Source organism: Prionailurus bengalensis, chromosome B4 (assembly GCF_016509475.1).
Source record: "Prionailurus bengalensis isolate Pbe53 chromosome B4, Fcat_Pben_1.1_paternal_pri, whole genome shotgun sequence".
Lineage (NCBI taxonomy): Eukaryota > Metazoa > Chordata > Mammalia > Carnivora > Felidae > Prionailurus > Prionailurus bengalensis.
In genome coordinates, this window is record NC_057358.1 from 11,758,609 (window position 1) to 11,781,053 (window position 22,445).

Sequence of the window (22,445 nt, forward strand, 5' to 3'; positions counted from 1 at the left end):
TGATCTCTTCCAAGTTTGTGAGGAGAAAGTTCTGGAGTGTGCATGGTCAAACATATGGTCGCTGAAATCATTGGATTACATCTCTGTAATGATTCAGGCCTCATTGGTCATTCTGTTTTGTAAATCCGCATGATACGCTGAAACCTGTTTTGTTCACTAAGTGGGCCTTGCAGCTAAGTACAAGAGGTTTATCAGCTTAAAAAGCTTTGCTTTATTTTATGAAAGTTATATTACCCAGAGTAAGATGAATAAAACTCAGATTCCTTAGCACCGGACCCAGACATTCATAAATACACACCAAGTGCCGAGACAAAAAGGCAAACGGGGGCTTACCAGAGTTATTGCACATCAGACAGACCCTGGTTTCCAATGGAGGATACCCAGATTTGATTGGTTTTGTGAATGTTTTCCAGAGACTCTTTGGGCCTGGGTTGACCTTATGTGGCTTACCTAGTTTGCAATAATATACATAGGGGTTTGTTGTTTTCGCCATTTCCATGGCGCCTTGGCCTAACTCCATCAAAATATTCTTCTTCACAAATAATGCCTTTGCGTAAATGTTCTCTGGAAATCTTGAGCTCTTCCTGGAATTGAGGGCTCCCGGGCTAAATGCTTGGAAATAGTGGGATACAAAGAGCAGAGTGAAAACCTGATCTCTGGTACACTCTACCCTTATCTTCACCACACAGGGCACAAAGTTATGACCAGAATTCGATCATGGCTCTTCCTCCTTTTCTGTAGCAAGCTCTATAGTTTAGGTCAGGAGGGATGGGCCTTCGTGGATGAATCTGAGACTTTGCACAAAGTTTAAAGGTATGTCGCTTCATTTTCACGTTGAGGCCACTGGACTGAGTCCCTCGGGGCGCGTCTGCTCCTCTGCCCCCAGCCCTCCTCCCCCCGCCCCATTGTTCTTCCTGGTGGTGAGCAGCGATCCACGTCAGTGCTTCAGCTGAGGGAGCCTGAAAGGGATTACAGAGCATTGGTGGGATGGAAAAGACAAGACAGGATAAAGGAGAGGGAGCCTACATTTAGTGATCACTGTGTGACAGCACTTTCCGGTGGTATACCTGTTACCTTCATGTCTCTGCATCCATCTGTCTCTCCATCTTTGTGTGTGTTTGTATATAATGCATATTATTATATAGTATGTGCTATACATGTCATATCTCTCTGTAAGGTGGGTGTTATTATTCTCATTTCACAGAAGAAACTGAGCCTCAGAGAGGATATGTCATTTTCCCAAGGTCACTCGACCAGTACTTGTTGGAGCCAAGGTTGGATTTTGTGTCCTTTTTTTTTTTTTAATGTTTTTTTTTTAATTTATTTTTGAGAGAGAGAGACAGACCGAGTGCAAAGAAGGGGAGGGATGGAGAGAGAGGGAGACACAGAATCAGAAGCAGGCTCCAGGCTCTGAGCTGTCAGCACAGAGCCCGACACAGGGCCGGAACCCACAAACCACGAGATCATGACCTGAGCTGAAGTCGGACGCTTAACCGACTGAGGCACCCAGGTGCCCCTGAAATCTGTGTCTTTGTTTCTCTAAATCCCAGGCTGAGGAAACTACACCATGAGACCTCTCTGAAAACAAAGCGAATGGTGGTTGGCTCTCAGAGGACAATACCAACCTTTCCTTGAAAAGTCACTTCTCCATTCTCCTTCAGAGCCCTTTTATCCAGTTAAACTAAACAGCAAATTCTGGGTTGCTATTTTCTGGTGACAATTCGATTGTCAGTATGGGCTGTTGCACCCCAAATGCTTTTTGCATAAAATATTGAAAATAAGTTTTGGCACTTAAGCCCATTTCAAGTGCTTAGAAAATTCACTTATGTATGTTATTTGATTTCCCACCTGCTCTGGGTCAGTGAGGGATGCCTGAACTCTTTCCCAGTCCTGCCGGGCTCCATGATGTCTTGACAGAAGGGTTTCTAAACTTTACTTCCTTTCTAGGCTCCATGTGGGAGCAAAGCACTCAACGAGGCTACTGGACATGATCATATTGGAATCCGGTTCAATATAGACTCAGGTTCATTTTTCTCCAATCCCTGTCTCCCATGGACAGGCCATAATAGTCCCAGCTGTTCCCCTCCTTCTGTCTTTCCAGAAAGCAGGCTGGGTAGAAGGGTAGGTGTTGATTTTCTGAGTGCAAGGACTCGGAGCTGTTCTTTATCTCTTCGGCAGGTCATATAGCCTTGTTTCTGGCTCTGTTTCATCATGTACAAAAACACAGCACCCTGACTTCAGAGACAGGTTTAGGAAGAGGACGTGTGTGGCATTTCCTCGTCTTTGCCTTGACCTATCCAGCTGCAGGGCTCCTATTAAAGGTTAAGATGACTTGGCTCTGGAATTGGATGAGTAAAGTTAAAATTCTGTTCTGCCCCTTAGGTGTGAGAAAGTTGCCTAATCTCACATGCATTTCCTCACCTGGAAATGGAAGATGAACACGCTTACGTCCTAAGTACACATGGCTCATAAATGAGACAGAACGTGTAAATTGCATAGCCTAGTGTCTGATACACAGTAAATACTCAACACATAGTGGCCATTGATTTTAAGTTTACAGGACACACACAACGAAGTCCCTCTTCTATAGAAGAGTCAGGGCCCTACTTGTCTCACTCACATATGGCCGGACTCTGAACTCTGAGGAACAGGAACAGGGCTGGTCTTCACGACCATGTGATCAGCTTTTGGCTCAAACATTGGTGCTCCATAAATCTCTGTAGAATTGGACTGAAGTTGCTTTTGTTTCTCTAAACAAGAGCCCTGGGCAGATAGATGCCCGGGCCTGCCACTTGCTGTGGTTGAGACCACCTCTCCCTCTGGGGCCCACTTTCCCAGGCTCCTAACTGAGGCGCTAGGCCAGGCGATGACTGCTGGGCCCCAGAATAAAATTTGATTCTGTGCCAATCCCCCTACTATGTAAAGTCCTTCTCCAGGCATACATTTCAGCTTCTGGTTTGAGGATTCATACTGGGAATAAGCAGGGGGTATAGTCTATGGGTTATGTCCTCTTATGGGCATTTCCTGGTTGGAGGGCAGACAGACCTGGGAGACATTACATGGAGGAAACCTTCAGGGCACAGGATAAATGTGAGCTAAATGGTTGTTGATGATTAGTTGTGCTTATTCCAGTCTGCTTTGAAGATGCTACTGGGCATTAGGAGGTTTCACTGCAAAAATGACTGAAAAATTGTAACACATGAGAAAGTTTAGTTGAATTATTTTCTCCGGAAACTATTCATCCATTTCAGGATGATCAACACTACTTTGTAAGTCAACTGGAGTGTGTGCCACTGTGCACACAAACATGCACAAGCATTTTTCATGTAAATATTTCCCACTTATCAAAGAATAATCAGCCAACAAATATGTATTGATTGTTACTGAATGCTAATGAAACATACAAAGGAAATACAATATATGACAAAGTCTTCTCTCCTCTAAGAACTCACAATCAAGGTGGTAAGACACATGCAATAGCCACGAAGAGATCCTTTCGAAATTCTTTGAGAGGACCCAAGAAAGAGACGGGATTGGAGTAGAGTAGGAAGAATGGCGAGTGTTCAGAGAGGGGTTGAGTGCATGGGGTGGTAGTCCCAGAAACATCGGGAGGTGTTGACGGGCTCATTCATCTGGCAGATTTTTGTGGAACACATACTGAGCTGGGTACTGGGATCACAAAAGTGAATGAGGCACTGTCACCTCCCTCAGGGAGCTCAGAGTCTAACGGAGGAGATGGTGGGACACAGATATCAACCCGTACGTGCACCATGATGACTGTATCTTAGAGGCTGGGGAGCTCAGAGGAAGGGTTCTGCCTGGCCAGGGTGGGGGTCAGGAGAGATATCATGGAATAAGGCCATACACACAGAGCTCTGGGAGAAAGGAGGAGCCACAACAGTGCACACAGGAAGAAGGGCATTCCTGGCGCAGGGAACAGTGTATGACAAGGAATACTTGCAAACCTTCCCATTATCTTTCCTGTCTATTTTTATACATCCTGTTTCTTTTTAAAATTTCCTGTTTATTTGGAAGCTTAGGGTTGAGTGTCTCTTTCCCCCATCCCCCAAATAGAATGTAAACATCATGAGAGTAGGACTCACCGTCTCCTTGTACACTATATCCCCAGGCCTAGGACACGGCCGATGCCCAGTCAGTATTTGGGGACAGTCAGAGGAGGACCTGATGGGTGGTTTTTTATCCGCTGTCCTAGGTGGGGGACCTGAGTGGGGTACTCAGGGAAGGCAGCCCCACCTACTGAGCTGGTCCTTCCCTCCAGCATCTCTGCTTCTCTCTCCACATCTACACCGTCAGCCTCCCTCTTGCTAGCCTCTTAGTCTTCATCCCAAACGGAGGTGAGACCCGGGGTGCACTGGTGTCGGGCTGCCTCCCGGGCCTGGTCCCCTCCCTTGCACTCTTTGCCACCGTCACGGTCCACACAGCAGCTCCAGGCATCCTGTTGCAGGGCTGGGCATCATGCTGGCCTGCACGGGCCACGGTCCCAGACTCCAGATCCCCCAATCCTCTCTCTCAACTCGTTTTGGAATCTACCTGCCCCACTGATCGAACTCCACTGCCCGCGCCCTCCTGCTTTTCCTTTGCCTAAATACCAACTTGTCTTCCTGCCTCAAATCCACCCCACTCCAGCTGCAAAGCCACTTGCCCTTGTGGCTCCTGTGGCTGGGCCTTTTGGGGGGACTTCCCATAGCCTACCTGCCTTAGTGGGGGAGCCCAGCAGCATGGGGTCTGGCCACTGTGCATTCTGCCAGCTTCATCTCCCACTGCCCGTGGGCTTCCATTTCACACTGCAGCAGCAGCAAACTGCTCCGAGGCTTTGGAACACACGATTGTTTTCTGTCCCCACGTCTTTATTCCCAGTTAGCCACCCCCACCAGTAGCCCCTGTGTCTCCTGTAAAACTCCTGCTCATCCTCTGAGATAAAGCGTAGACATCTGCTGCTTCTGCCTCCCCAGAAGAGTTTGGAGACGATGTCCGTGTTCTTATGTATCATCCTGTCTCCAGTATCAAACCCAGGACCTGGTATGCAGTAGGTCCAAAATCAGTATTTGATGAATGCATGAGTGCTCGGTATACGTAAGACGCTAAGTGAGTGTGTGTATGTTGGCTGATTAAAACTGACAGTGAATTACGATAACGTCCACATGGAAATACTTTGTGGAAGTCGCTGCCTGATGATAGCCACCCTGACAGGTGTGAGGTGATATCTCATTGTGGTTTTGATTTGCATTTCCCTGATGATTAGAAACGGTGAGTACCTGTCAGCCATGTGTGTCTCTTCTTTGGAGGAAAAAACAAAAGAAAAAAACAAAAAACAAGAGAAAGTGTTGGTGGGACTGTGGAGAAAAGGGAACCCTCATGTACTGTTGGTGGGAATGCAAAATGGCGCAGCCACCGTGGAAAACAGTGGAAAAAAATGGAGGTTCCTCAGAAAGTTAGCAATCCCACTTCTGGGTGTATATCCAAAAGAATTGAAATTAGGATCTCAAAGAGTTATTAGCTCTCTCATGTTCACTGCAGCATAATTCACAGGAGTCAAGACATGGCGACAGTGTAAATGTCCATCAATAGATGACTGGATAAAGAAAATGTAGGGGCGCCTGGGTGGCTCAGTTGGTGAAGCGTCTGACTTCGGCCCAGGTCATGATCTCACCGTTAATGAGTTCAAGCCCCGCATTGGGCTCTATGATGACAGCTTGGAGCCTGGAGGCTGCTTCGGATTCTGTGGCTCCCTCGCTCTCTGCCCCTCCCCCACTTGCACTCTGTCTCTCTCTCAAAAATAAATAAACATTAAAAAAAATTTTAAAGCAATGTAGAATATGTAGAAATGGAATATTATTCAGCCTTTTGAAAGATGGGAATTCTGCAATATGCGACAACACAGATAAACCTTTAGGACATCACACGAAGTGAAATTAAGTCAGTCACAGCAAGAGAAATACTGCGTGATTCTACTCACATGAAGTGTCTAAAATAGTCAAATTCATAGAATCAAAGAGTGGAATGGTGACTGACAGGGGCTGGAAGGAGGGAGAAATGGGGAAGCAATGGATGTAACGTTTCGGTTACATAAAACGAGTAAACTCGGGAGATCTGTGCGACATCGGGCCTGTCGTCAACAGTACTTGACTCTACACTTACAGCTTGTTAAAAGAGTACATCTCATGTTAAGTTTTCTTTTAAGCTTCAAGAAGTGACCTTTTTCAAAGTCACTGCCTTATGTTAAACGTGGCTGATCCTTTCTCTTTTTTCAGTAGAAATTGTATATATTTAAGGTATGAAACACGATGATTTACTATACGTAATGAAATGATTGCTAGTCAAGCTAGTTAACATATATTCTGACATGTTACCATGTTTTCTTGTGATGAGAGTACCTGAGATCTACTCTCTTAACCAATGTCCAGTATTCAGTGCTGTGTTAACTATTGCTTTCACACTGTACCTTAATCTCTAACTTACTTGCCCTACAGATCTGTGATTTTGACCTTTGACCACCATCTCCCCATTTCCCTCACCACTCCCCCCTGACCCGTGGCAGCCACCATTCTGTGCTTCTGCGTATTTGACTTTTTTAGATTCCCTGTATAAGTGGGGTCATGCAGGTTTTTAAAATTTCTGTGCCTGGCTTATTTCACCTAGCATCATGTCCTCCAATTTCATTCATGTTGTTGCAAATGACAGGATCACCTTATTTTTTGGCTTGAAAATATATCATTTTATACATGTGCCACAATGTCTTTATCCATTATCTGTCAGTGGGCACTGGGGTCATTTCCATGTCTTGACTCTTGTGAGTAATGCTGCAGTGAACATGAGAACGTATATCACTCTTCAAGGTACTGACTTCATTTCCTTTGGGAATATATCCAGGAGACATGTTGCTAGATAATATGGTTGTCCCATTTTTAATTTTTTGAGGAACCTCCATACTGTTTCCCCCCAATATGTTGAGGTGAATTTTGGAAATAAAATTACACAAAAGGGTAAAGAGGTAGCAACTGATTATTGCATGGGAATCCTTTTAAGCAAGCACCCATTTGCAGAAGGACACAGATACATGGCCAAGGGCAGACAATCAAGAGGACCATATATGTAACATGATTACCCCATTAAACCCACAGGGCCTCTTAGCAGGAGCTCTCAAGCTATTACAGGATTTCGGTTTCCAAGAAAAATTGTGCACTGCCGAATCAGCCATGGTTGGGCATCGCCGATTTTCACATTCGTTTATGCTAAAAGCCTTCTCCTTCATGGAAAATCTTCTCCCCGATGAGCTGTGTCCATGCCCAACAGGGGCATTTTAGGTCAACCAACACACATTGCATTCTCTCTACAAAGACAGTCCAGGTTGCTCCCAACACCGGGCCTTGTACACTGAGTTCTTCTGGAATGATGCAGAGCATACTGCCTCCTGCAGGGGAAGGTAAAGGAGACAGGAGTCAGGGTAGGTGGGATCTTCGAGGACTCTCTGGGCTGGGGGCGTGGGGGGCTGTACTACATCTTAGATCCTTATCTCTGTTTCAAAGCCCAACCAGGGGGCTCAACAGCCAACGGTGCAGCCTCTTCTTCCAGAGCACATTTGTTCATCCAAGCATTTACTCGGCATCTGCTATGAGTGGACTCGGGGCTGGCCACTGGGAATCCAAAGACAAGAGTGAGACCTAAGACATGGTCCTACCTTCAGGACAGGTCAGGGCAGTGTGCAGTGTAGGAAGTGTCACTGGGGGTGTTGCCCACTGTCACTGGGGCACAGAGCAGAGCACCTACCCCACCTGGCAGAAAGGGGCTAGGTCTTCCTAGTAATAGCTCCACTGGTCTTCAAGGGTGTACGAGAGGCAAGTGAAGGGGGAGGGTAGCCCAGGTAAAGTAAATGCCTTTACCTTGGTCCAGAAATAAAAAATTCCCAGTGGGGAACCAACTCTGAACACCTTAGCACACAAGACCCAGAGCATAGGAAAGGGGGTTGGAAAGGTAGGGTCCAATCACTGGGTTCTACTTGCAGATAAAGGGGCAGGTGGGCAAACTAAATGACCTACAGAGAGGATTCAAAGTCAAGGCTGCAGCATAAGGTTCAATTCTCAGTTCTCTTCCCTTGAGTGAAAAAGCAAAATATTTAAGAACACAAAGCTGGAATCAGATGGATAGGCCTCGAGTCCTGACTTTGCTGCATATTAGCTTCTTTGCCTTTAAAATGACAATTGTGCAAGGGACTGTGACCCCAGGCTTCTTAGTGACTGAGACGTAAACACCCCTAGATCCAAGGTGGCGAAGGGAGATGGGGAACAGTTTCCAGAATCCGAGGCAGAGTGCCTGGTAGAGTCTGCTCCCTGAGAGGGAGCAGTGGCCCTCAGTCAGCAGGTGTAGCCAGCCTGAGTGTTGGATGAGAGCAGCCAGGCCAACACATATCCCATCCCTGACCCCCCCCCCTTGCTTCACCATTTCCCCTGGAGGCCCCATTGGCCACCTCCTATCAGATGTCAGAGTTCACCCCTCGTTCAAGTATCCATACAGGTCAGCCTCCCAGGGCACAAAGCAGAGTGGAAAGTGGCTCTAAAGGGTGAACAGAGGTGTTGGGGACCCACACCTCCTGGGGGAGTTGAAGTTTGAATGAGATCATACAGCAAAGCTCTTAGAGGCATTTTTTACCTAAAACAAGTGCTCAGTCAAGACTAAAGTAGAATCTAGCAGTACATTTGCATGAATGTGCCACAGGTAGACAAGACGGCATAGTAAGAAAGACTGAAGATACAAGGGTTCCCCTTGGATGACCGTCCTGAGGCTGGGATGGAGGAAATCGATAAGCCCCGGAAATGTGTGTTGCCTATAATTGGGCATGACCATCAATCGTTGGGTTGGTAAGTTTAGATGTCATTCCCATTTTTTTTCTTTTTTCAGTTTATTTATTTTTTTTTATTTTGAGAGAGAGAGAGGGAGAGAGAGAGGGCATGAGTGAGCAGGAAAGGGCCAGAAAGAGAGGGAGGGAGAGAGAAAATCCCAAGCAGTCTCTGTGCTGTCTGTGTAGAACCCAATGTGGGGCTCGATCCCAGGAGCCATGAGATCATGACCTGAGCTGAAACCAAGAGTTGGACTCTTAATGGACTGAACCACCCAGGCGTCCCAGATGTTCATTCTGAACGACAGACTTTTAGGTCTAGAACATTGGGAATGGCTTTATCGTCTTTGACTATGCATGGTGAGATAACTTGTACATTATTTCAATGGTATGATATATAAAATAAGAACACAAAGATTCCACTTGCCAGTAGGTCTAGACTGCAGAAGTCAGTGTTCTTGTATATGGAGATAAACCACTCAGAGTTGTTTGTTCTCCTATTTGGACCCTCCACACAAACCTACTAATGAAATAGCCTGGCCAGGGAGCTCTGTGAAATTTCTAGATCTGAGGAAGATTCGACAACTTCTATTTGTCCTTCTCTTCCTTTACAATCCTTATTTTAAAACCCTCTTTCTTAATGTTAACTTCATCTCCAAGCTAGATCTGCGTCCTTTCCTTACATCCTCAGTATACCCACATAAGCGGTATTCTATCCCCCGCCCAAAAAGAGCTTAAAAACCAGAAGAAATACAAGAAATTGGGATATACATTAACAAAATTGGCATAAGAAGAATAAATCTTTCCTGGAATTTTCTTAAAGGTTTTTTTTTTTCCCCCTTGGAAAGAAAGCCAAACTGTAAAGTAAAACACACTCAGCTGTTAATAAACAAAAACCTATCATATCTAAAATTCAGTTATTTTCCAAGACGAACTAACATTTTGCTCTGTTTTTCCTACTATGCACATTTCATTTAGCCCAAATCCTCATTATGGGAAACATTTACATATCCATCTCGCGGCTCCAGCATTTCCTGGGCAGTGAAATATGTGCTCCGTGGTTTCAGAACCCTGGTTCTTACTCATTTTGCCAAAAGCAGCAAATCTTTAAAAATGAAATTTTCCAGGCACTTAGCCCCTAAATCAACCTTGTGGGGATAGATGAGTTTGAAACTTACCGGCCCACAAAACATCTCACAGCCTTTAAAAATGTCATCAGCCTTCCCCCTGGGTAGCGTGACCGGTGACACCCCGTGTCACAGCCCGAGCAGCTGAAAATGAATGTACCAACCCAGCATTTTGACCCTTTATTAAGTTTCTTCTTTGCCGACAGCCTAATCCCTCACAGGCCTGTTGATTCCTGTTCATTTGTTCTCATTAAATGGATCTCTATGCTGGAGCCGTGTTTTGAACAAAGTTCAGCTATGTGGGGAGGTTCAGGGCTCGTCTGGGGGCAGAACTCCCATTGCAGCTGTCACCCGCCAGGCTGACGTGGGCCCAGAACCAGCCATGCGGCTCTGTGTCCGGGACTTCTAGAATCCAGCCCTGCCTCCTGCTCTGCCCATCCCTTGCCGCTCCAGACTCTGTCTTACCCCTTCCTGGATGTCCAGTCCTGACCAGAGCCTACCCCTGCCCCATGTGGGTCTCAAGCATGTACTGGATCCTTCCCTAGGTGTCCTAGCCATGCAAACAAGTTGAAATGGGGGGATCATAGAGCCACAGCATCTTAAAGCCAGGAAGAACATTAGGAATTTCTAGTCTGGCCTCCTCATGTTCAAATGAGGAAATCTTGGTCCACAAAATGCATCATGGCCTGGTAATGCACATCAGAGCAGAAAGCAGGACTGCCTGAGAACCCATGGTCTTATGGGATGAATTGTATTTGGGGCATCTAAGAAACATTTTCACTCCTGTTAGGTTGGTCAGCTGACTGTTGGTACCTCCAGAACTGTATGTGGCTTGCACCAACACCCTAATATAATCTTGTAAAGATCAATTTTGAAAGGGTTCGGAGGAAGAGGGGTGATAGCATTATGATTTGTGCCCACTTCTGCTTTTATATTTGTTGTATATTAATGGCCCAAACTGTGACCTTCCAAATACCCAGTTTGGGCATGGTAGGTTGGTAATGTGCATTTTAGGGGAACTTGTGGCAAATTGGTTACCAACCCATCATCTGCTGGGGATAGTATTACAGACAATAAGATGAGAAGCACTTGCACACAGAAGGTTTGGGGGTTGGTTTGGGAGTATACGGGGCTCTGGTTAATAACATGGAAAGGTGGTCTTACGTGCGTGTTTACTTTAGATCATCACCTCTTTGCCACTTATCAAATCAGTTTTAGCTCTGTGCCGCCTCTGCCCATAGAATGTGTGATTTCTTTGCTCACATGTACTTGTGAGCATACACACAGCAGGTTTTCTCAGTTTGGGTGGAAATGGCTCTTCCTTCCGTGCAGAATGTCCAGCCGCCGCCGTGGACGTGCAGCCACTACAGACCCTTACACTGTCTTGTCTTCCAGGCTCTGCGGCTACCCTCCCTTTTACGATGAAAATGACTCCAAGCTCTTTGAGCAGATCCTCAAGGCGGAATATGAGTTTGACTCGCCCTATTGGGATGACATCTCTGACTCTGGTAGGTATCTCTGCTCCCCATGGGTGGCCCCTGGGACCCTACGTCCAGACCACCTGACTGTGACAGGCCTGGGGGGTTCGGAGCGGTCCTGAGGCTCCCAAGGACGTTTCCTTAGCTTCGTACTTGGACTTGACTTGCCACGTGGAAGATAGGCTGGGGACATCTGACCTGAGCCAGATTGAGGGACGGGACTGACTCCTCCACCACTCTTAGCCATGCCCTGATCGGGGCGCTCCAGGACTGAACCAGTATCAGCTAACATTTATTGAGTGCTTATTGTGCCCATGTGCTAGCTTACTTGGTCCTCAGGACAACCTATCCCATAGGTGTTACTATTATCCCCACTTGACAGGTGAATTAACTGAGGCCCCAGAAGGTGAAATGCCTTGACTGAAACCACACAGCTAGTAAGTGGCAGATCTGGGATTTGAACCCAAGCCCTCATGCCAGAGCCCACATCTCAGCTCCTGTGCCACACTGAAACGTTCCCAGAGCCGTTCACCATTTCCTCCTCAGGGATAAAGATCAAAACCAAGGCTCACGTAAACTGACGAATCTCTCGAGCCTCAGTGTCTTCCTGAGGAGGTCAGGATGATAATAATACTCCTCCCTACCAAAGTGGGTGGTGCAAGGATTAAATGAAATAATAAATAGGGCAGAGCCCTGCACTTACCGGTGAGCTGTTCAGATATCGCATTTTATTATTTGAGTTATTTCCTCCTAACTGGAAACACCTGCTTTATTCCTCAGCAAAATTGCATGTTCATCGTGATCGGCTAAGTGGGCCGCGAGGGGGCTCCTTGAGGGCTGTGTATCCGCAGGGCCTGCCCAGGAGCTGGTGGCCTTGGTAGAGGCCTTGGGGATTTTGTTGAATCAGTGATGTCTGAAACACAGAGAGGACGTCAACAAAGCAGCTCTCTTGGCAGCAATGAGCTCAGGGAGGGCATATGATAACAAAGACGTTTGATCTCTGAACCAAAGATGTCACCAGCTGCCAAAGAGAAGGGCTTTGACTTGGGAAGGCTGGGTCCGACGCCTGGCTTGGCTGCCTCCTCGTTCACAGTGTCACCCCTTAAGAGTGCCAAGTCTTGGCTTCCCTTTCCCCCAAACACTGATTCCCGCCTGCCTCCCATGTCCAGGTACCCAAGAGGGTTGGGGGGCATGGGAGGGGCTGGTCTGTTTTTCATGTGCCACACAATGTTCCTGAAGGCCTGGTGGCATCAGATCGTCACATCACAAGCCACAGACTGATTCCACCCCTTGTGCTTTCTTTTTGAACAGCAAAAGATTTCATTCGGAATCTGATGGAGAAAGATCCAAATAAAAGATACACTTGTGAGCAAGCCGCTCGGCACCCATGGTAAGAAAAATGACCCAGTAGAAGGACCTAATGCCATCTGATGCCTTCCCAGAGTAAAGTCCCTCTTAGCCGCTCTTAATTGCGGAATGATTTCATCTCCAACCAGTGGCTTTCACCCCGTCCCCCAGGCGACACTCGAGCTACTCTGTTCCCTCAGGACACAGTCTTCTGAATGCATGGAGGACAAGCGAAGCATACAAAAAGTAGCTGTAGGGTTTTCATTTTACATCAGGTATTTTAGGATCATTTTTATTGAAGGTCATTCTTCAAGGAGTCATTCAGATTGGGGTTTGATTCCTTGAGCTTACCGTTCAATAGGGAAGTGAATTGATGTTATTCTTCTCCTCGTAAGATGCTTTTCATCTTCGTGTGCCTTCTACCCCAGAGGCATTTATCCATAGTGCGTGGTGTTGTGTATGACTACATTTCTCCGCAGTGCCCTTGAAGCCACTTACCAGGTTTGAACCCAGCTTCACGATCCCCTAGGTGTTACTCTGCATTTATACTTTACTTCTCTGAGCCTCCATTTTCTTTACCTTACAGTGAGAACAGCGATACCCAGTTTACGGGGCTGATGTAAGAAATAATTGAGATTGTGCCTGTGAAGGGTTTAACACAATGTCTCGCACATAGTAAATGTTTCATTAAGGTATTTTCATTAAACTGCCAGGAGCAGCCATCTGAAAACAAAGACCAGGAATGGCAGAATATATGGTCTGATGAAAACAAACAGACAGACTTCGACTTCAGGAGAAATTCCCCTAAAAAGCGTTCGAGAAAACTGCCCCCTTGTCTATTCTACCCTGTAGCATTTCCTCCAGAGTCTCACACGCTGGTTAGTCTTCCAAAGGGGACCTGCTCAGGGGAGCTTCATGACCTGGTTTCACAGACGGTCCCCAACCCGATGATTTTTTTGACTTTACGACGGTGTGAAAGAGATACACATTCAGTAGAAGCTGTACTATAAGCTAAAGTGAGTGGTCTGAGTACGGTTAGGGTAGGCTGGGCTGAGCTCTGATGTTTGGTAGGTGAGGTGTCTTAAAATGCACATTCAATACATGGTATTTTCAACATCTGATGGATTTATTGGGACTTGGCCCCACTGTAAGTCAAGGAAGATCTGTAACTTAATGTATAACAACAGTTGTCATTTATGGAGCATGAGTTCTGGTTCAGGTACTGTTCTCATTGCGTTAACGTATCATCTCATGTTTTTCTTTATAATGGCTCCGTAAGGTAGGTTTTATCTCCATTTCGGAGATAAGAGAATCAATTTAGAGAGACAAGGTAACTAACTTATCCTTAGCCAAGACTGCGCAAACACTACCTAGTGGTGAAGCCAGAATGGTTTCCAGCCAGAACTGACTTCAAAATAAGTGCTCTTCACCACCACCCTGTAAAGACCAGTAAAAGGAAGACAGGAAGGGCCGCAGGGAAGGAGAAGATGTTTCTGAATAAGGAGGTAGATTTGATTGTACATATTTTAATCAGCTTATATAAATGATAGTTTTTAATAAGTTACATTGGACAGCAGGTTGAAGTATGAGGCAATAAAGTTAGTAAAGCTTTTTCTTACTTTATCAACAGTTGGAGGAAATGCTTGGGATGAGAGTAGGGGGCAGGGCAGTTTTCTTGCGTGCTGTTAAGGGGAATTTCTCCTGAAGTCATACGGCCTTTAAAGCTGTATGAAACTCCGTTTTCTCCCAGTTTTGTTGAGATATAGTTGACGGACACTGTATAAGTTTAAGGAAGGTGTCTATCATATAGCGTAAGGATTTGGCATTTCTATGTATTGTCAAGTGATTACCACAATAAGTTTAATTAACATCCATCCGCTTACATAGGTACCCTCCCCCCCCCCCCCCCCCAGTTTCTTTTCCCTGTGATGAGACCTTTTAGGAGTTACTCTCTTAGAACCATAGCCATCGTGTTGTACATGACACCCCAGCGCGTGCTTATTTTGTACGTACAAGACGTTGGAGATGATCTGACAGAAGAGGAAAGAGAACCTCTAAAGACGGGAAGCAATTTCCTTCCTAGGACTTGTCCACTAATCCGGCCTCGCTGTGTGGAAGACAGGAAGGATCCCCGCTGAGACCTGGTCTCTCCTTCACCAGATGTGTTTGAGGTCTGGCAGAGGCCTTCCAGAGGGGCCGAGTCTCCCTGATAGAAGGCCTTCCCAGACTGTCCAGGGAGGGGAGGTGTTCCAGGCGGGGCAAGCGGCCTGGGCCTCGCTCAGGAGCCTAAACCCACCTCTGTCCTGGAGCCCCCACTCTCAGGTTCCTGGAGGGGGCGTGGGCACAGGAGCGAGGCGGGAGGGCACGAGAAGGAAGACATGGCCGGCAGAGTTCTCTGGGGTAGCCTGCTCGAGGGCAGGTCCCAGCTACCCCCCCTCCCAAAGACCAGGAGTGGTAGAATATGTGTTACTGCATCTGCGGGCTCCTGAGCTCTGTGGGCCCCTGCGTCGGACTGAAATCATAAATGACGGCAGTGTATATCCTGCAGGGCTTTTCAAGGGATTCGTGGCATACAAATAATACAAATAAGAAGAGGACCTAGCACCTAACAGATCTCTGATCTATAGGAGTTGCCCTTAATTTACGACCGACCGTAGGAAGTAATTTGTATTTTCCCTTTGGGCGGTGGGGGTCCCTGACAGGTTTTAAGCCAGGTGATGAGATTTGTGTCTCAGAAAGCTCAACCGGTTGCAGAAGAGAGGCCGAATTGCTGGCCACGGGGCAAGGGAGGCTGGCGGGGAGGTGCAGACTGGAGGCGGAGTGGGGGATGGCCCAGAGAAGGGTGGAGAGGGCCTGTCCGGAGCCACAGGGAGGAAGCAGGATGGAGAACACACTGAGGGGTGGGGAGCCGCAGCTTGGGGCAGAGCGCTGCTGGGACAGAGGGGTCTGAAGTCCTTCCCGAGGTGCCAGGGGGAGGGCCTGGGCGGGTGAGATGCCTCCACTGTGAGGAGCAGGAGGGAGGGCCCAGGAGCCCTCTGTCCCGGTGCTGAAGGTGGGGGCCCTTTGCCAAGTGAGTCTGGAGCCCAGGAAGGGGGTCAGGCTAGAGACAGAGACTTCACAGTTATCTGCCTGGGTCACGGTACGATGTATCCGTGTATCCACGTGTGAGCTGCACAAATTAATGCCTTTGTACTATAGAGCTGGGTTTTTGCCAACGCTTTACAATTTTTTTTACATGCATTTCAAAAATCCCAGGAAGTCAAACATTAGAAAATGGTACCAATGAGTGCACTTGACTCAGACATCATTGAAATGCCCCACTGCCTGCATTTATGATATGCCTGTTTCTTTTATGTAAAATTGCTCGGGCTGAGAGCACCTGATTCAACAGAGAGCTGGCAGAAAGTGGGGTAATTATTCCAGGGAGCACAGCTTTATCAACGCTACCATTCTAGAAGCTGTGCTCTTGGCACATCAATTATATCCAGAGAACATGATTTCTTATTCTGCACTCGCTCTTCTGGCTGAACCAAGGCTACCAAGAGCCAGGAGGGGCTCTGGAAGTCCCAGACCCCTTTCCTCAGACTCAAAACACACCGTGCCAGACAGGACAGGGTTCCTTTCAGAGCTGTCTGTGTGTAGGGTGGTTGGCCCACCTTGCAGGTCTTTCCTGTGCCCCCCTGATCTTTTAAAAATTTTAAATGTTTGTTCGTTTTTGAGAGAGGGAGACATCAGCTTTTGTGAGTGGGGGAGGGGCAGAGAGAGAGAGGGAGACACAGAATCCGAAGCAGACTCCAGGCTCTGAGCTGTCAGCACAGAGCCTGACATGTGGCTGGAACTCATGAGCCAGGAGATTATGACCTGAGCTGAAATTGGACGCTTAACCGACTGAGCCACCCAGGTGCCCCTCCCAAGCCCCTGCCATGAGAGGCTACAGCTTTCTCGTGGCGGCACATGGTGAGGAACCAGCAGCCTGCAGCTGCTGGCCGAAGGTAGGAAGTGGCAAGTGGCAGGATGGGAGCCATTCCTTCTTACAGGGAGGCATCTTGATGGGGTTTGTTCATCTGGTTCGGAGAGTTCTGAACCTCTGTGTCTAGTTGCGTTGACAAGGAAACCAAAGTGGTGACTCTTGGGCATCCATGCCCCAGGCAACACTTGGCAATGTGTCCACCTGGGAGGGGACATCCTGTGTTGGCCAGGCCAGGGTGGCATCTGCAGCCCTCTCCTCAGTGTTCCTGGGTCCCCTCCCCTCTTCTGGGCTCCAGCCAGCCGAGCTCTGGTTGACCGTAGGAATTGGGAAGCAGCCCAGGAGTCTGGGAAACTGGTCTCTGGGGGTACACAGCAGCATCACCAAGCCTGTCCTGAGAAAGTGGCTAGAAAAATGCAAAATCAGACCTATGGAGGTACAGCAGACCACGTACAGAACACAGAAACACCAGAAGGCAAGGAGAGAGGAGTTTGATGAGTTGGGTGTGGAGAAAGAGAGCAAGAGAGACCTCACAAAGTGCGATTTATACGAATGCCATCTGCATTGTTAGCATGAGGTTAAAACTGGAAAGCAAGATGGGGTGCCTGGCCGGCTCAGTCGGTAGAGCACGCAACTCTCGATCTTGGGTGTGTGAGTTCAAGCCCCACGCTGTGTGTAGAGATTACTTAAAAATCAAATATTTAAAAAAGTAGAAACAAGGGAGATAGGAATGGAATGTGGGCGCCATAGCTTTGTGTGTGTGTGTGTGTGTGTGTGTGTGTGTGTGTGTGCGCGCGTGCGCGCGCACAGGTTCAGAAGGAGATTCCTCTGTGTCGGAGGCATCATTCAATTCCTAGGACCATCAAAGTACTAGAGTCCCTTCCAATTCTAAATTCTAGGATTCTGTGCCTCTGGTGTTGCTGATGAATCATGCTAAAGCCAGGAGCACTGAGCCTTGTGAGTGTCATATGTTGTCATTGTAATGTCGCTGGCTTGTGAGCAGCAGTAACCATTTCCATGGCGGTGCCCATCTGAGGAAGATCGTGTGCGGTCATGGGCCAAGGTGGCCTCGCTTCCCCAAGGAGAGTGCCCCAACGGGGGCCTCTGGGCCACGTCTGCCCTGCCTGGTCTTACTCAACTACAGCACACCCCGGGACTGTGGGAAGCGAGCATGGAACATTCCTAAAATAACTGGAAGTTTGCATTTTCCTTACATCTCAGCCCATGCTAGCCCACAGAGAAGGGAGTTTCCCTGACCCCCTCACAGGTCTGTTTGGTTTGGAGCGTTGCTCTGCCCTGCGGTGGTGCTCAGCCCAAGGAACCCCGTATTCCTACCACTTCTGACTGCTCGTTTCCAAGAAAACACTGGCCACCAATGAGTTGGAATTGGCCTTCTTTTCTGAGGATGTAGCATTTAAAAACGGTGCAGGAGGAAACACTCACATGAATTGTCTAGCAGGAAGAGCTTAATAAAGACGTCTGCAGTCCGCTAACCTTGTTCCTTGGATTTGCCCGCTAGTCTGTTTCTGTGTCATTGATGTGTGTCTGGGGACAGGGGGCGATTGGCAATCGTTGGAATTGGAAACCTGCTTCTCTTGAGTTAGTTTCTGAGTGTCCCCTTGACTAAGGATTTGCAGCCCCGCTGGGAAAAAGACAGAGTCTATGGTTGGAGGAGCGGGAATATCAGACCGCACTCCAAAGTTGGGCCCTGCCTGGCACAGACTAAACATCACATCCATCAACCATGTTTTCGATTTTAAAGTGAAAGACTGGGTGGGTGGGGACAGATTTTTCCTCGGGGGTAATCTGTCTGAAGAAGTCCTAAGCTTATTATTTTCATGTCCCCAAAACAGTTGGACATAATACTGTGGCATCTAGGCTGTTTGGGGTTCAGGGCCATCTGGGTCTGGGAGATGACAGGTTTCCTCACTTCCTCACTAACCAGTCACCTTCCAGCCAGAAAGGATGGTCAGTGTTCCTGGCATCTCTCTCTCTGCCCCTTAACTTTTCAGATGCAAAAAATGATTTCATAGGTAACAGATACCAGCCTAGAATTTAAGAGTTTGGTGTTAAATGAAAGGGAAGATGGGGCGCCTGGGTGGCTCAGTGGGTTAAGCGTCCGACTTCGGCTCAGGTCATGATCTCACGCTTCGTGAGTTCAAGCCTTGCGTCGGGCTCTGTGCTGACAGCTCAGAGCCTGGAGCCTATTTTGGATTCTGTGTCTCCCTCTCTCTTTCTTCCCCTTCCCCACTCATGCTCTGTCTCTCTCTCCTCCAAAAATAAACATTAAAAACTTTTTAAAAAATGAAAGGGAAGATACGGAAGGTTCTAAGTGCAAAAAAGAATGAGAACAAAACACAGCTTCCTCTGAAACTAGGGGAGAAGGCCAGGTGATTAAATGTAGAGCAGGGGTGGTGTCAAGGTTGAGGGGAGTGTGTGGGAGAAGAATGAGTTGCAAGTGACCTCCAGGTGACCAAATGAGCCTGGAGATTGTAAGCCGAGAGAGAGAGGAGGGAGGAGGAAGGGAGGGAAGGAGAGGTGGTAAAGCAGGAGGAGGAAGTCACAGAACAGGAGCATGATTCCTAGGTAGTTTCTAAGGACAGAGGTGAAGAGCAGACCCACCCTCTTCCCTGCTGGTGGAAGGCTATGGAACAAGCAAGAACTAATGCCCAGTAACATCAGGGACCCAGCTGAATGCAGAGTGGATCCAGTCCTGGCAGTTCAGAGAATTCTTATGGGAAATGCAAGGGAAGATTTGGCAAGCAGGGCTGAGCTGAGGCTGGGCACCCTCTCCCTGAGCATGGAGGAAGCATAGGCGAGAACATGGCAGAGCTTAACTCTGCTGGAAAGGACCAGAAGGATGCTCTGGGCCCGGGACGTGAGCAGGTCCGTGATGCAGAGGGCCTGGAAAGGGCAGAAGGAAGGGGCCTCTAGCAGGAGAAAGCTGGGAAGACGGCCCTGGGCAGGGATCTGGTGGTCAGATCAGGCAGGAAACACATGTGGGACCTCAGAACTGCAGGTGGAGAGCTGGTGGAGACGGAGACGGAGGGAAAGGAGGGAAAACTGGGTTCAAGTTGCCTTGTGACTTCTGATGTCGCAGGAATTGGGGCCGAAAGGGAAGAAGTGGGAACCAGGCAGAGAGGTCAACGAATCTCTGGGAGGGTGCTGAGTATAGACGGGGGACAGGACTTGGCGGTGGTGGCAGATGGTGTGCATGTAAGACAAGAGCCACACAGCCTGGAAGGGCAGCGGGAAGCCACCCTCTCAGTGAACCTCAGGACAGGGACGGGGTTGGGGCTTCCCTGGGAAAGCAGCGTGCGACCCGGTGTCAGAGCACCCCGCCCCCCTCAAGAAACCCTTTTGAAGAAGCATCTTTGCCTCTGTTTCAGGATCGCTGGTGACACAGCCCTCAACAAAAACATCCACGAGTCTGTCAGTGCCCAGATCCGGAAGAACTTCGCAAAAAGCAAATGGAGAGTAAGTCTTGGGCTCATTACATTTACAATGAAGGGCACCTGGGTGGCTCAGTCAGTTAAGCGTCCAACTCTTGAGTTCAGCTTAGGTCATGATCCCAAGGTCATAGGATCGAACCCTGCGTCGGGCTCTGAGCTGACAGCACTGGAGACTGCTTAGGATTCTCTCTCTCGCTCTCTCACTCTGTGTGTGTCTCTCTCTCTTCCCCCTCTGCCCTTCCCCCACCTCAAAAAAAATTTTTTTGCGATGAATTGAACCACCCCCATGAAACTTGCCCTACAGTTGGAGCATTTATTATTTCTCAAGGTTACTATCACCCGAGTTTGATGAAAGTCCCCAGAGCCTCACCCAAATAATCTTGCTAATTTTAACTGATAACCATTAAGACTCAAAGGGGATGTCATGGTGTGGGAGGGATGAAGTATGGCTTTAATATTTCCCCTCTGTGACTCAAAAATAGCAATAGTGTCAGCCCTTACTCATTTGCTGTTTCTTAAGAACATAATTCCTGTTGTCTTCCTTTCTGCTGCTGGAACTTTGACTAGCTGACTTTTATGAAAGTGATAGGAAAGCGGGGTGGGGAAAGACAGGGAATCTGAGTTGAACTCATCGATATTTTCGGCTAAAAATGTGATGGAGTTATACCACTGAGCTTTCCTGGTCATCGACTGGTTACCTAAACCCTATGTTCTAATCAGTGCGGGGAAACAAAATTAATTCCACTGACCCGCTTTATTCGGAGGAAATGCTATTAGTTAGGACACAAGCACTCATAATAGGAAAATTAAAACTACCTTAAAGCATCACCTTTTAAGAGACCGTCTTACTAGAATACACGTTTTATTCTAAAAGTCACTTCCCTTAAATGACGGAGAGTATTGGTTTACATTTATCCTCTACGTTTACTATGTCTAAAGAGGAGTATTTGTTTAAATCTCCAAAAAACATTTCGGCGGGGGCGAGGGGTGCAAAACATTAGCATCGTTTTGGAAGAAGGGGCAAGACAAGCTTCCTTTCTAAAGTATCATGAGAACGTTTTAAGAAGCTGGAAATGGTTGGGGTAAGTAAGAAGAAACAACCAGACACAGTCTGAGTCTTTTCTAATTAGCTGGACTATTGTGTCTGCCTTTTTCCCCTTTCTTAAATTTCAGCAAGCATTTAATGCCACGGCCGTTGTGAGACATATGAGGAAACTCCATCTCGGCAGCAGCCTGGACAGTTCAAATGCAAGCGTTTCAAGCAGCCTCAGTTTGGCCAGCCAAAAAGATTGTGCGTATGTAGCAAAGACAGAACCTTCCAACTGGCGTGTCAGACAGATCTGGGGTGGGGAGGCGAGCACGGTCCTTTGTGAGCTCCTGCTGTCAGGCACTTCTGATTTAATTCCTCTCGTTGCATGTCCCCCAGCAACCCTGGGAAGTTATTTAATTTTAAAGACTGTTTTCGAAACGTTTAATTATTCGATACACACACAACCGTAGGTATGATGAGTTCCATTTTTAGATGGGAAATCTGTGGCTCACGCGCTGCACAGCCATACCTGTCTGGACAAGAGCCCAGACACTTTCGGATCCGTCTCCTTCCCCCGAGGCTCGCTTGTCGCTGCGTGTCATTCTCAGGGGTTGAGGAAAGGGTGGCAGAGACTCGTGACAGCCTGATCTCATTGGCTTTTAATACCTACTTTTTGATGAGGAGGATGATGCTTGGAGCTGAATTATATGATGTGCACTGGCTTTGCAGTCAGAGTAATAGTAAGAATATTTCACTTTTATCTTTGTGTTAGGCTGTTACATCACTGAGGGCATGTAACATACTCTATTTCTCTCCCCTACTCCCCACTGCTCCCTGGTCTATTTATCTTAATCCCATAGTAGGCCATCTCAGGGGCTTCTGTCCCCCTCAGGGCAGTTGCCTTGATGGTCCCTGTTGGCCCTCATCTCCCTGATCACCGAAACCCTTCAGCTTGGTCCCCCTCTGGGCATCACATTCCATCCCATGACCCTCAGAAAAGGGTTCCTTCCCTCTCTAAATAGTCATCCCATCTCATTTGGGAATGTGAGCCCGTCCGTTTTGCCTGGAAATCTCCATGCGCGTCCCCTGACCAAACCGCACGCTGTGGTAGACCCACATTTAATGGATCTCCCCGCGTCGGAGCCTGTAAAGGTCACCGGGAACTATGCTACCGGAGCTGAGCTCCAGGA

General features: G+C 47.7%; 1 protein-coding gene across 2 annotated transcripts in view; it reads left to right on the forward strand.

Moving 5' to 3' along the window:
• Positions 1–22,445, forward strand: part of CAMK1D (calcium/calmodulin dependent protein kinase ID) — a 435,052-nt gene that overhangs the window by 405,766 nt on the left and 6,841 nt on the right. The window contains exons 7-10 of one of the 2 annotated variants that reach the window (XM_043564752.1): positions 11,377–11,489; positions 12,771–12,849; positions 20,163–20,250; positions 21,399–21,516. In XM_043564752.1, the coding sequence (XP_043420687.1) occupies positions 11,377–11,489; positions 12,771–12,849; positions 20,163–20,250; positions 21,399–21,516 (398 nt within the window). Of the gene's footprint in view, positions 1–11,376; positions 11,490–12,770; positions 12,850–20,162; positions 20,251–21,398; positions 21,521–22,445 lie in introns of both variants that reach the window. The other variant, XM_043564753.1, reaches the window with a different exon arrangement.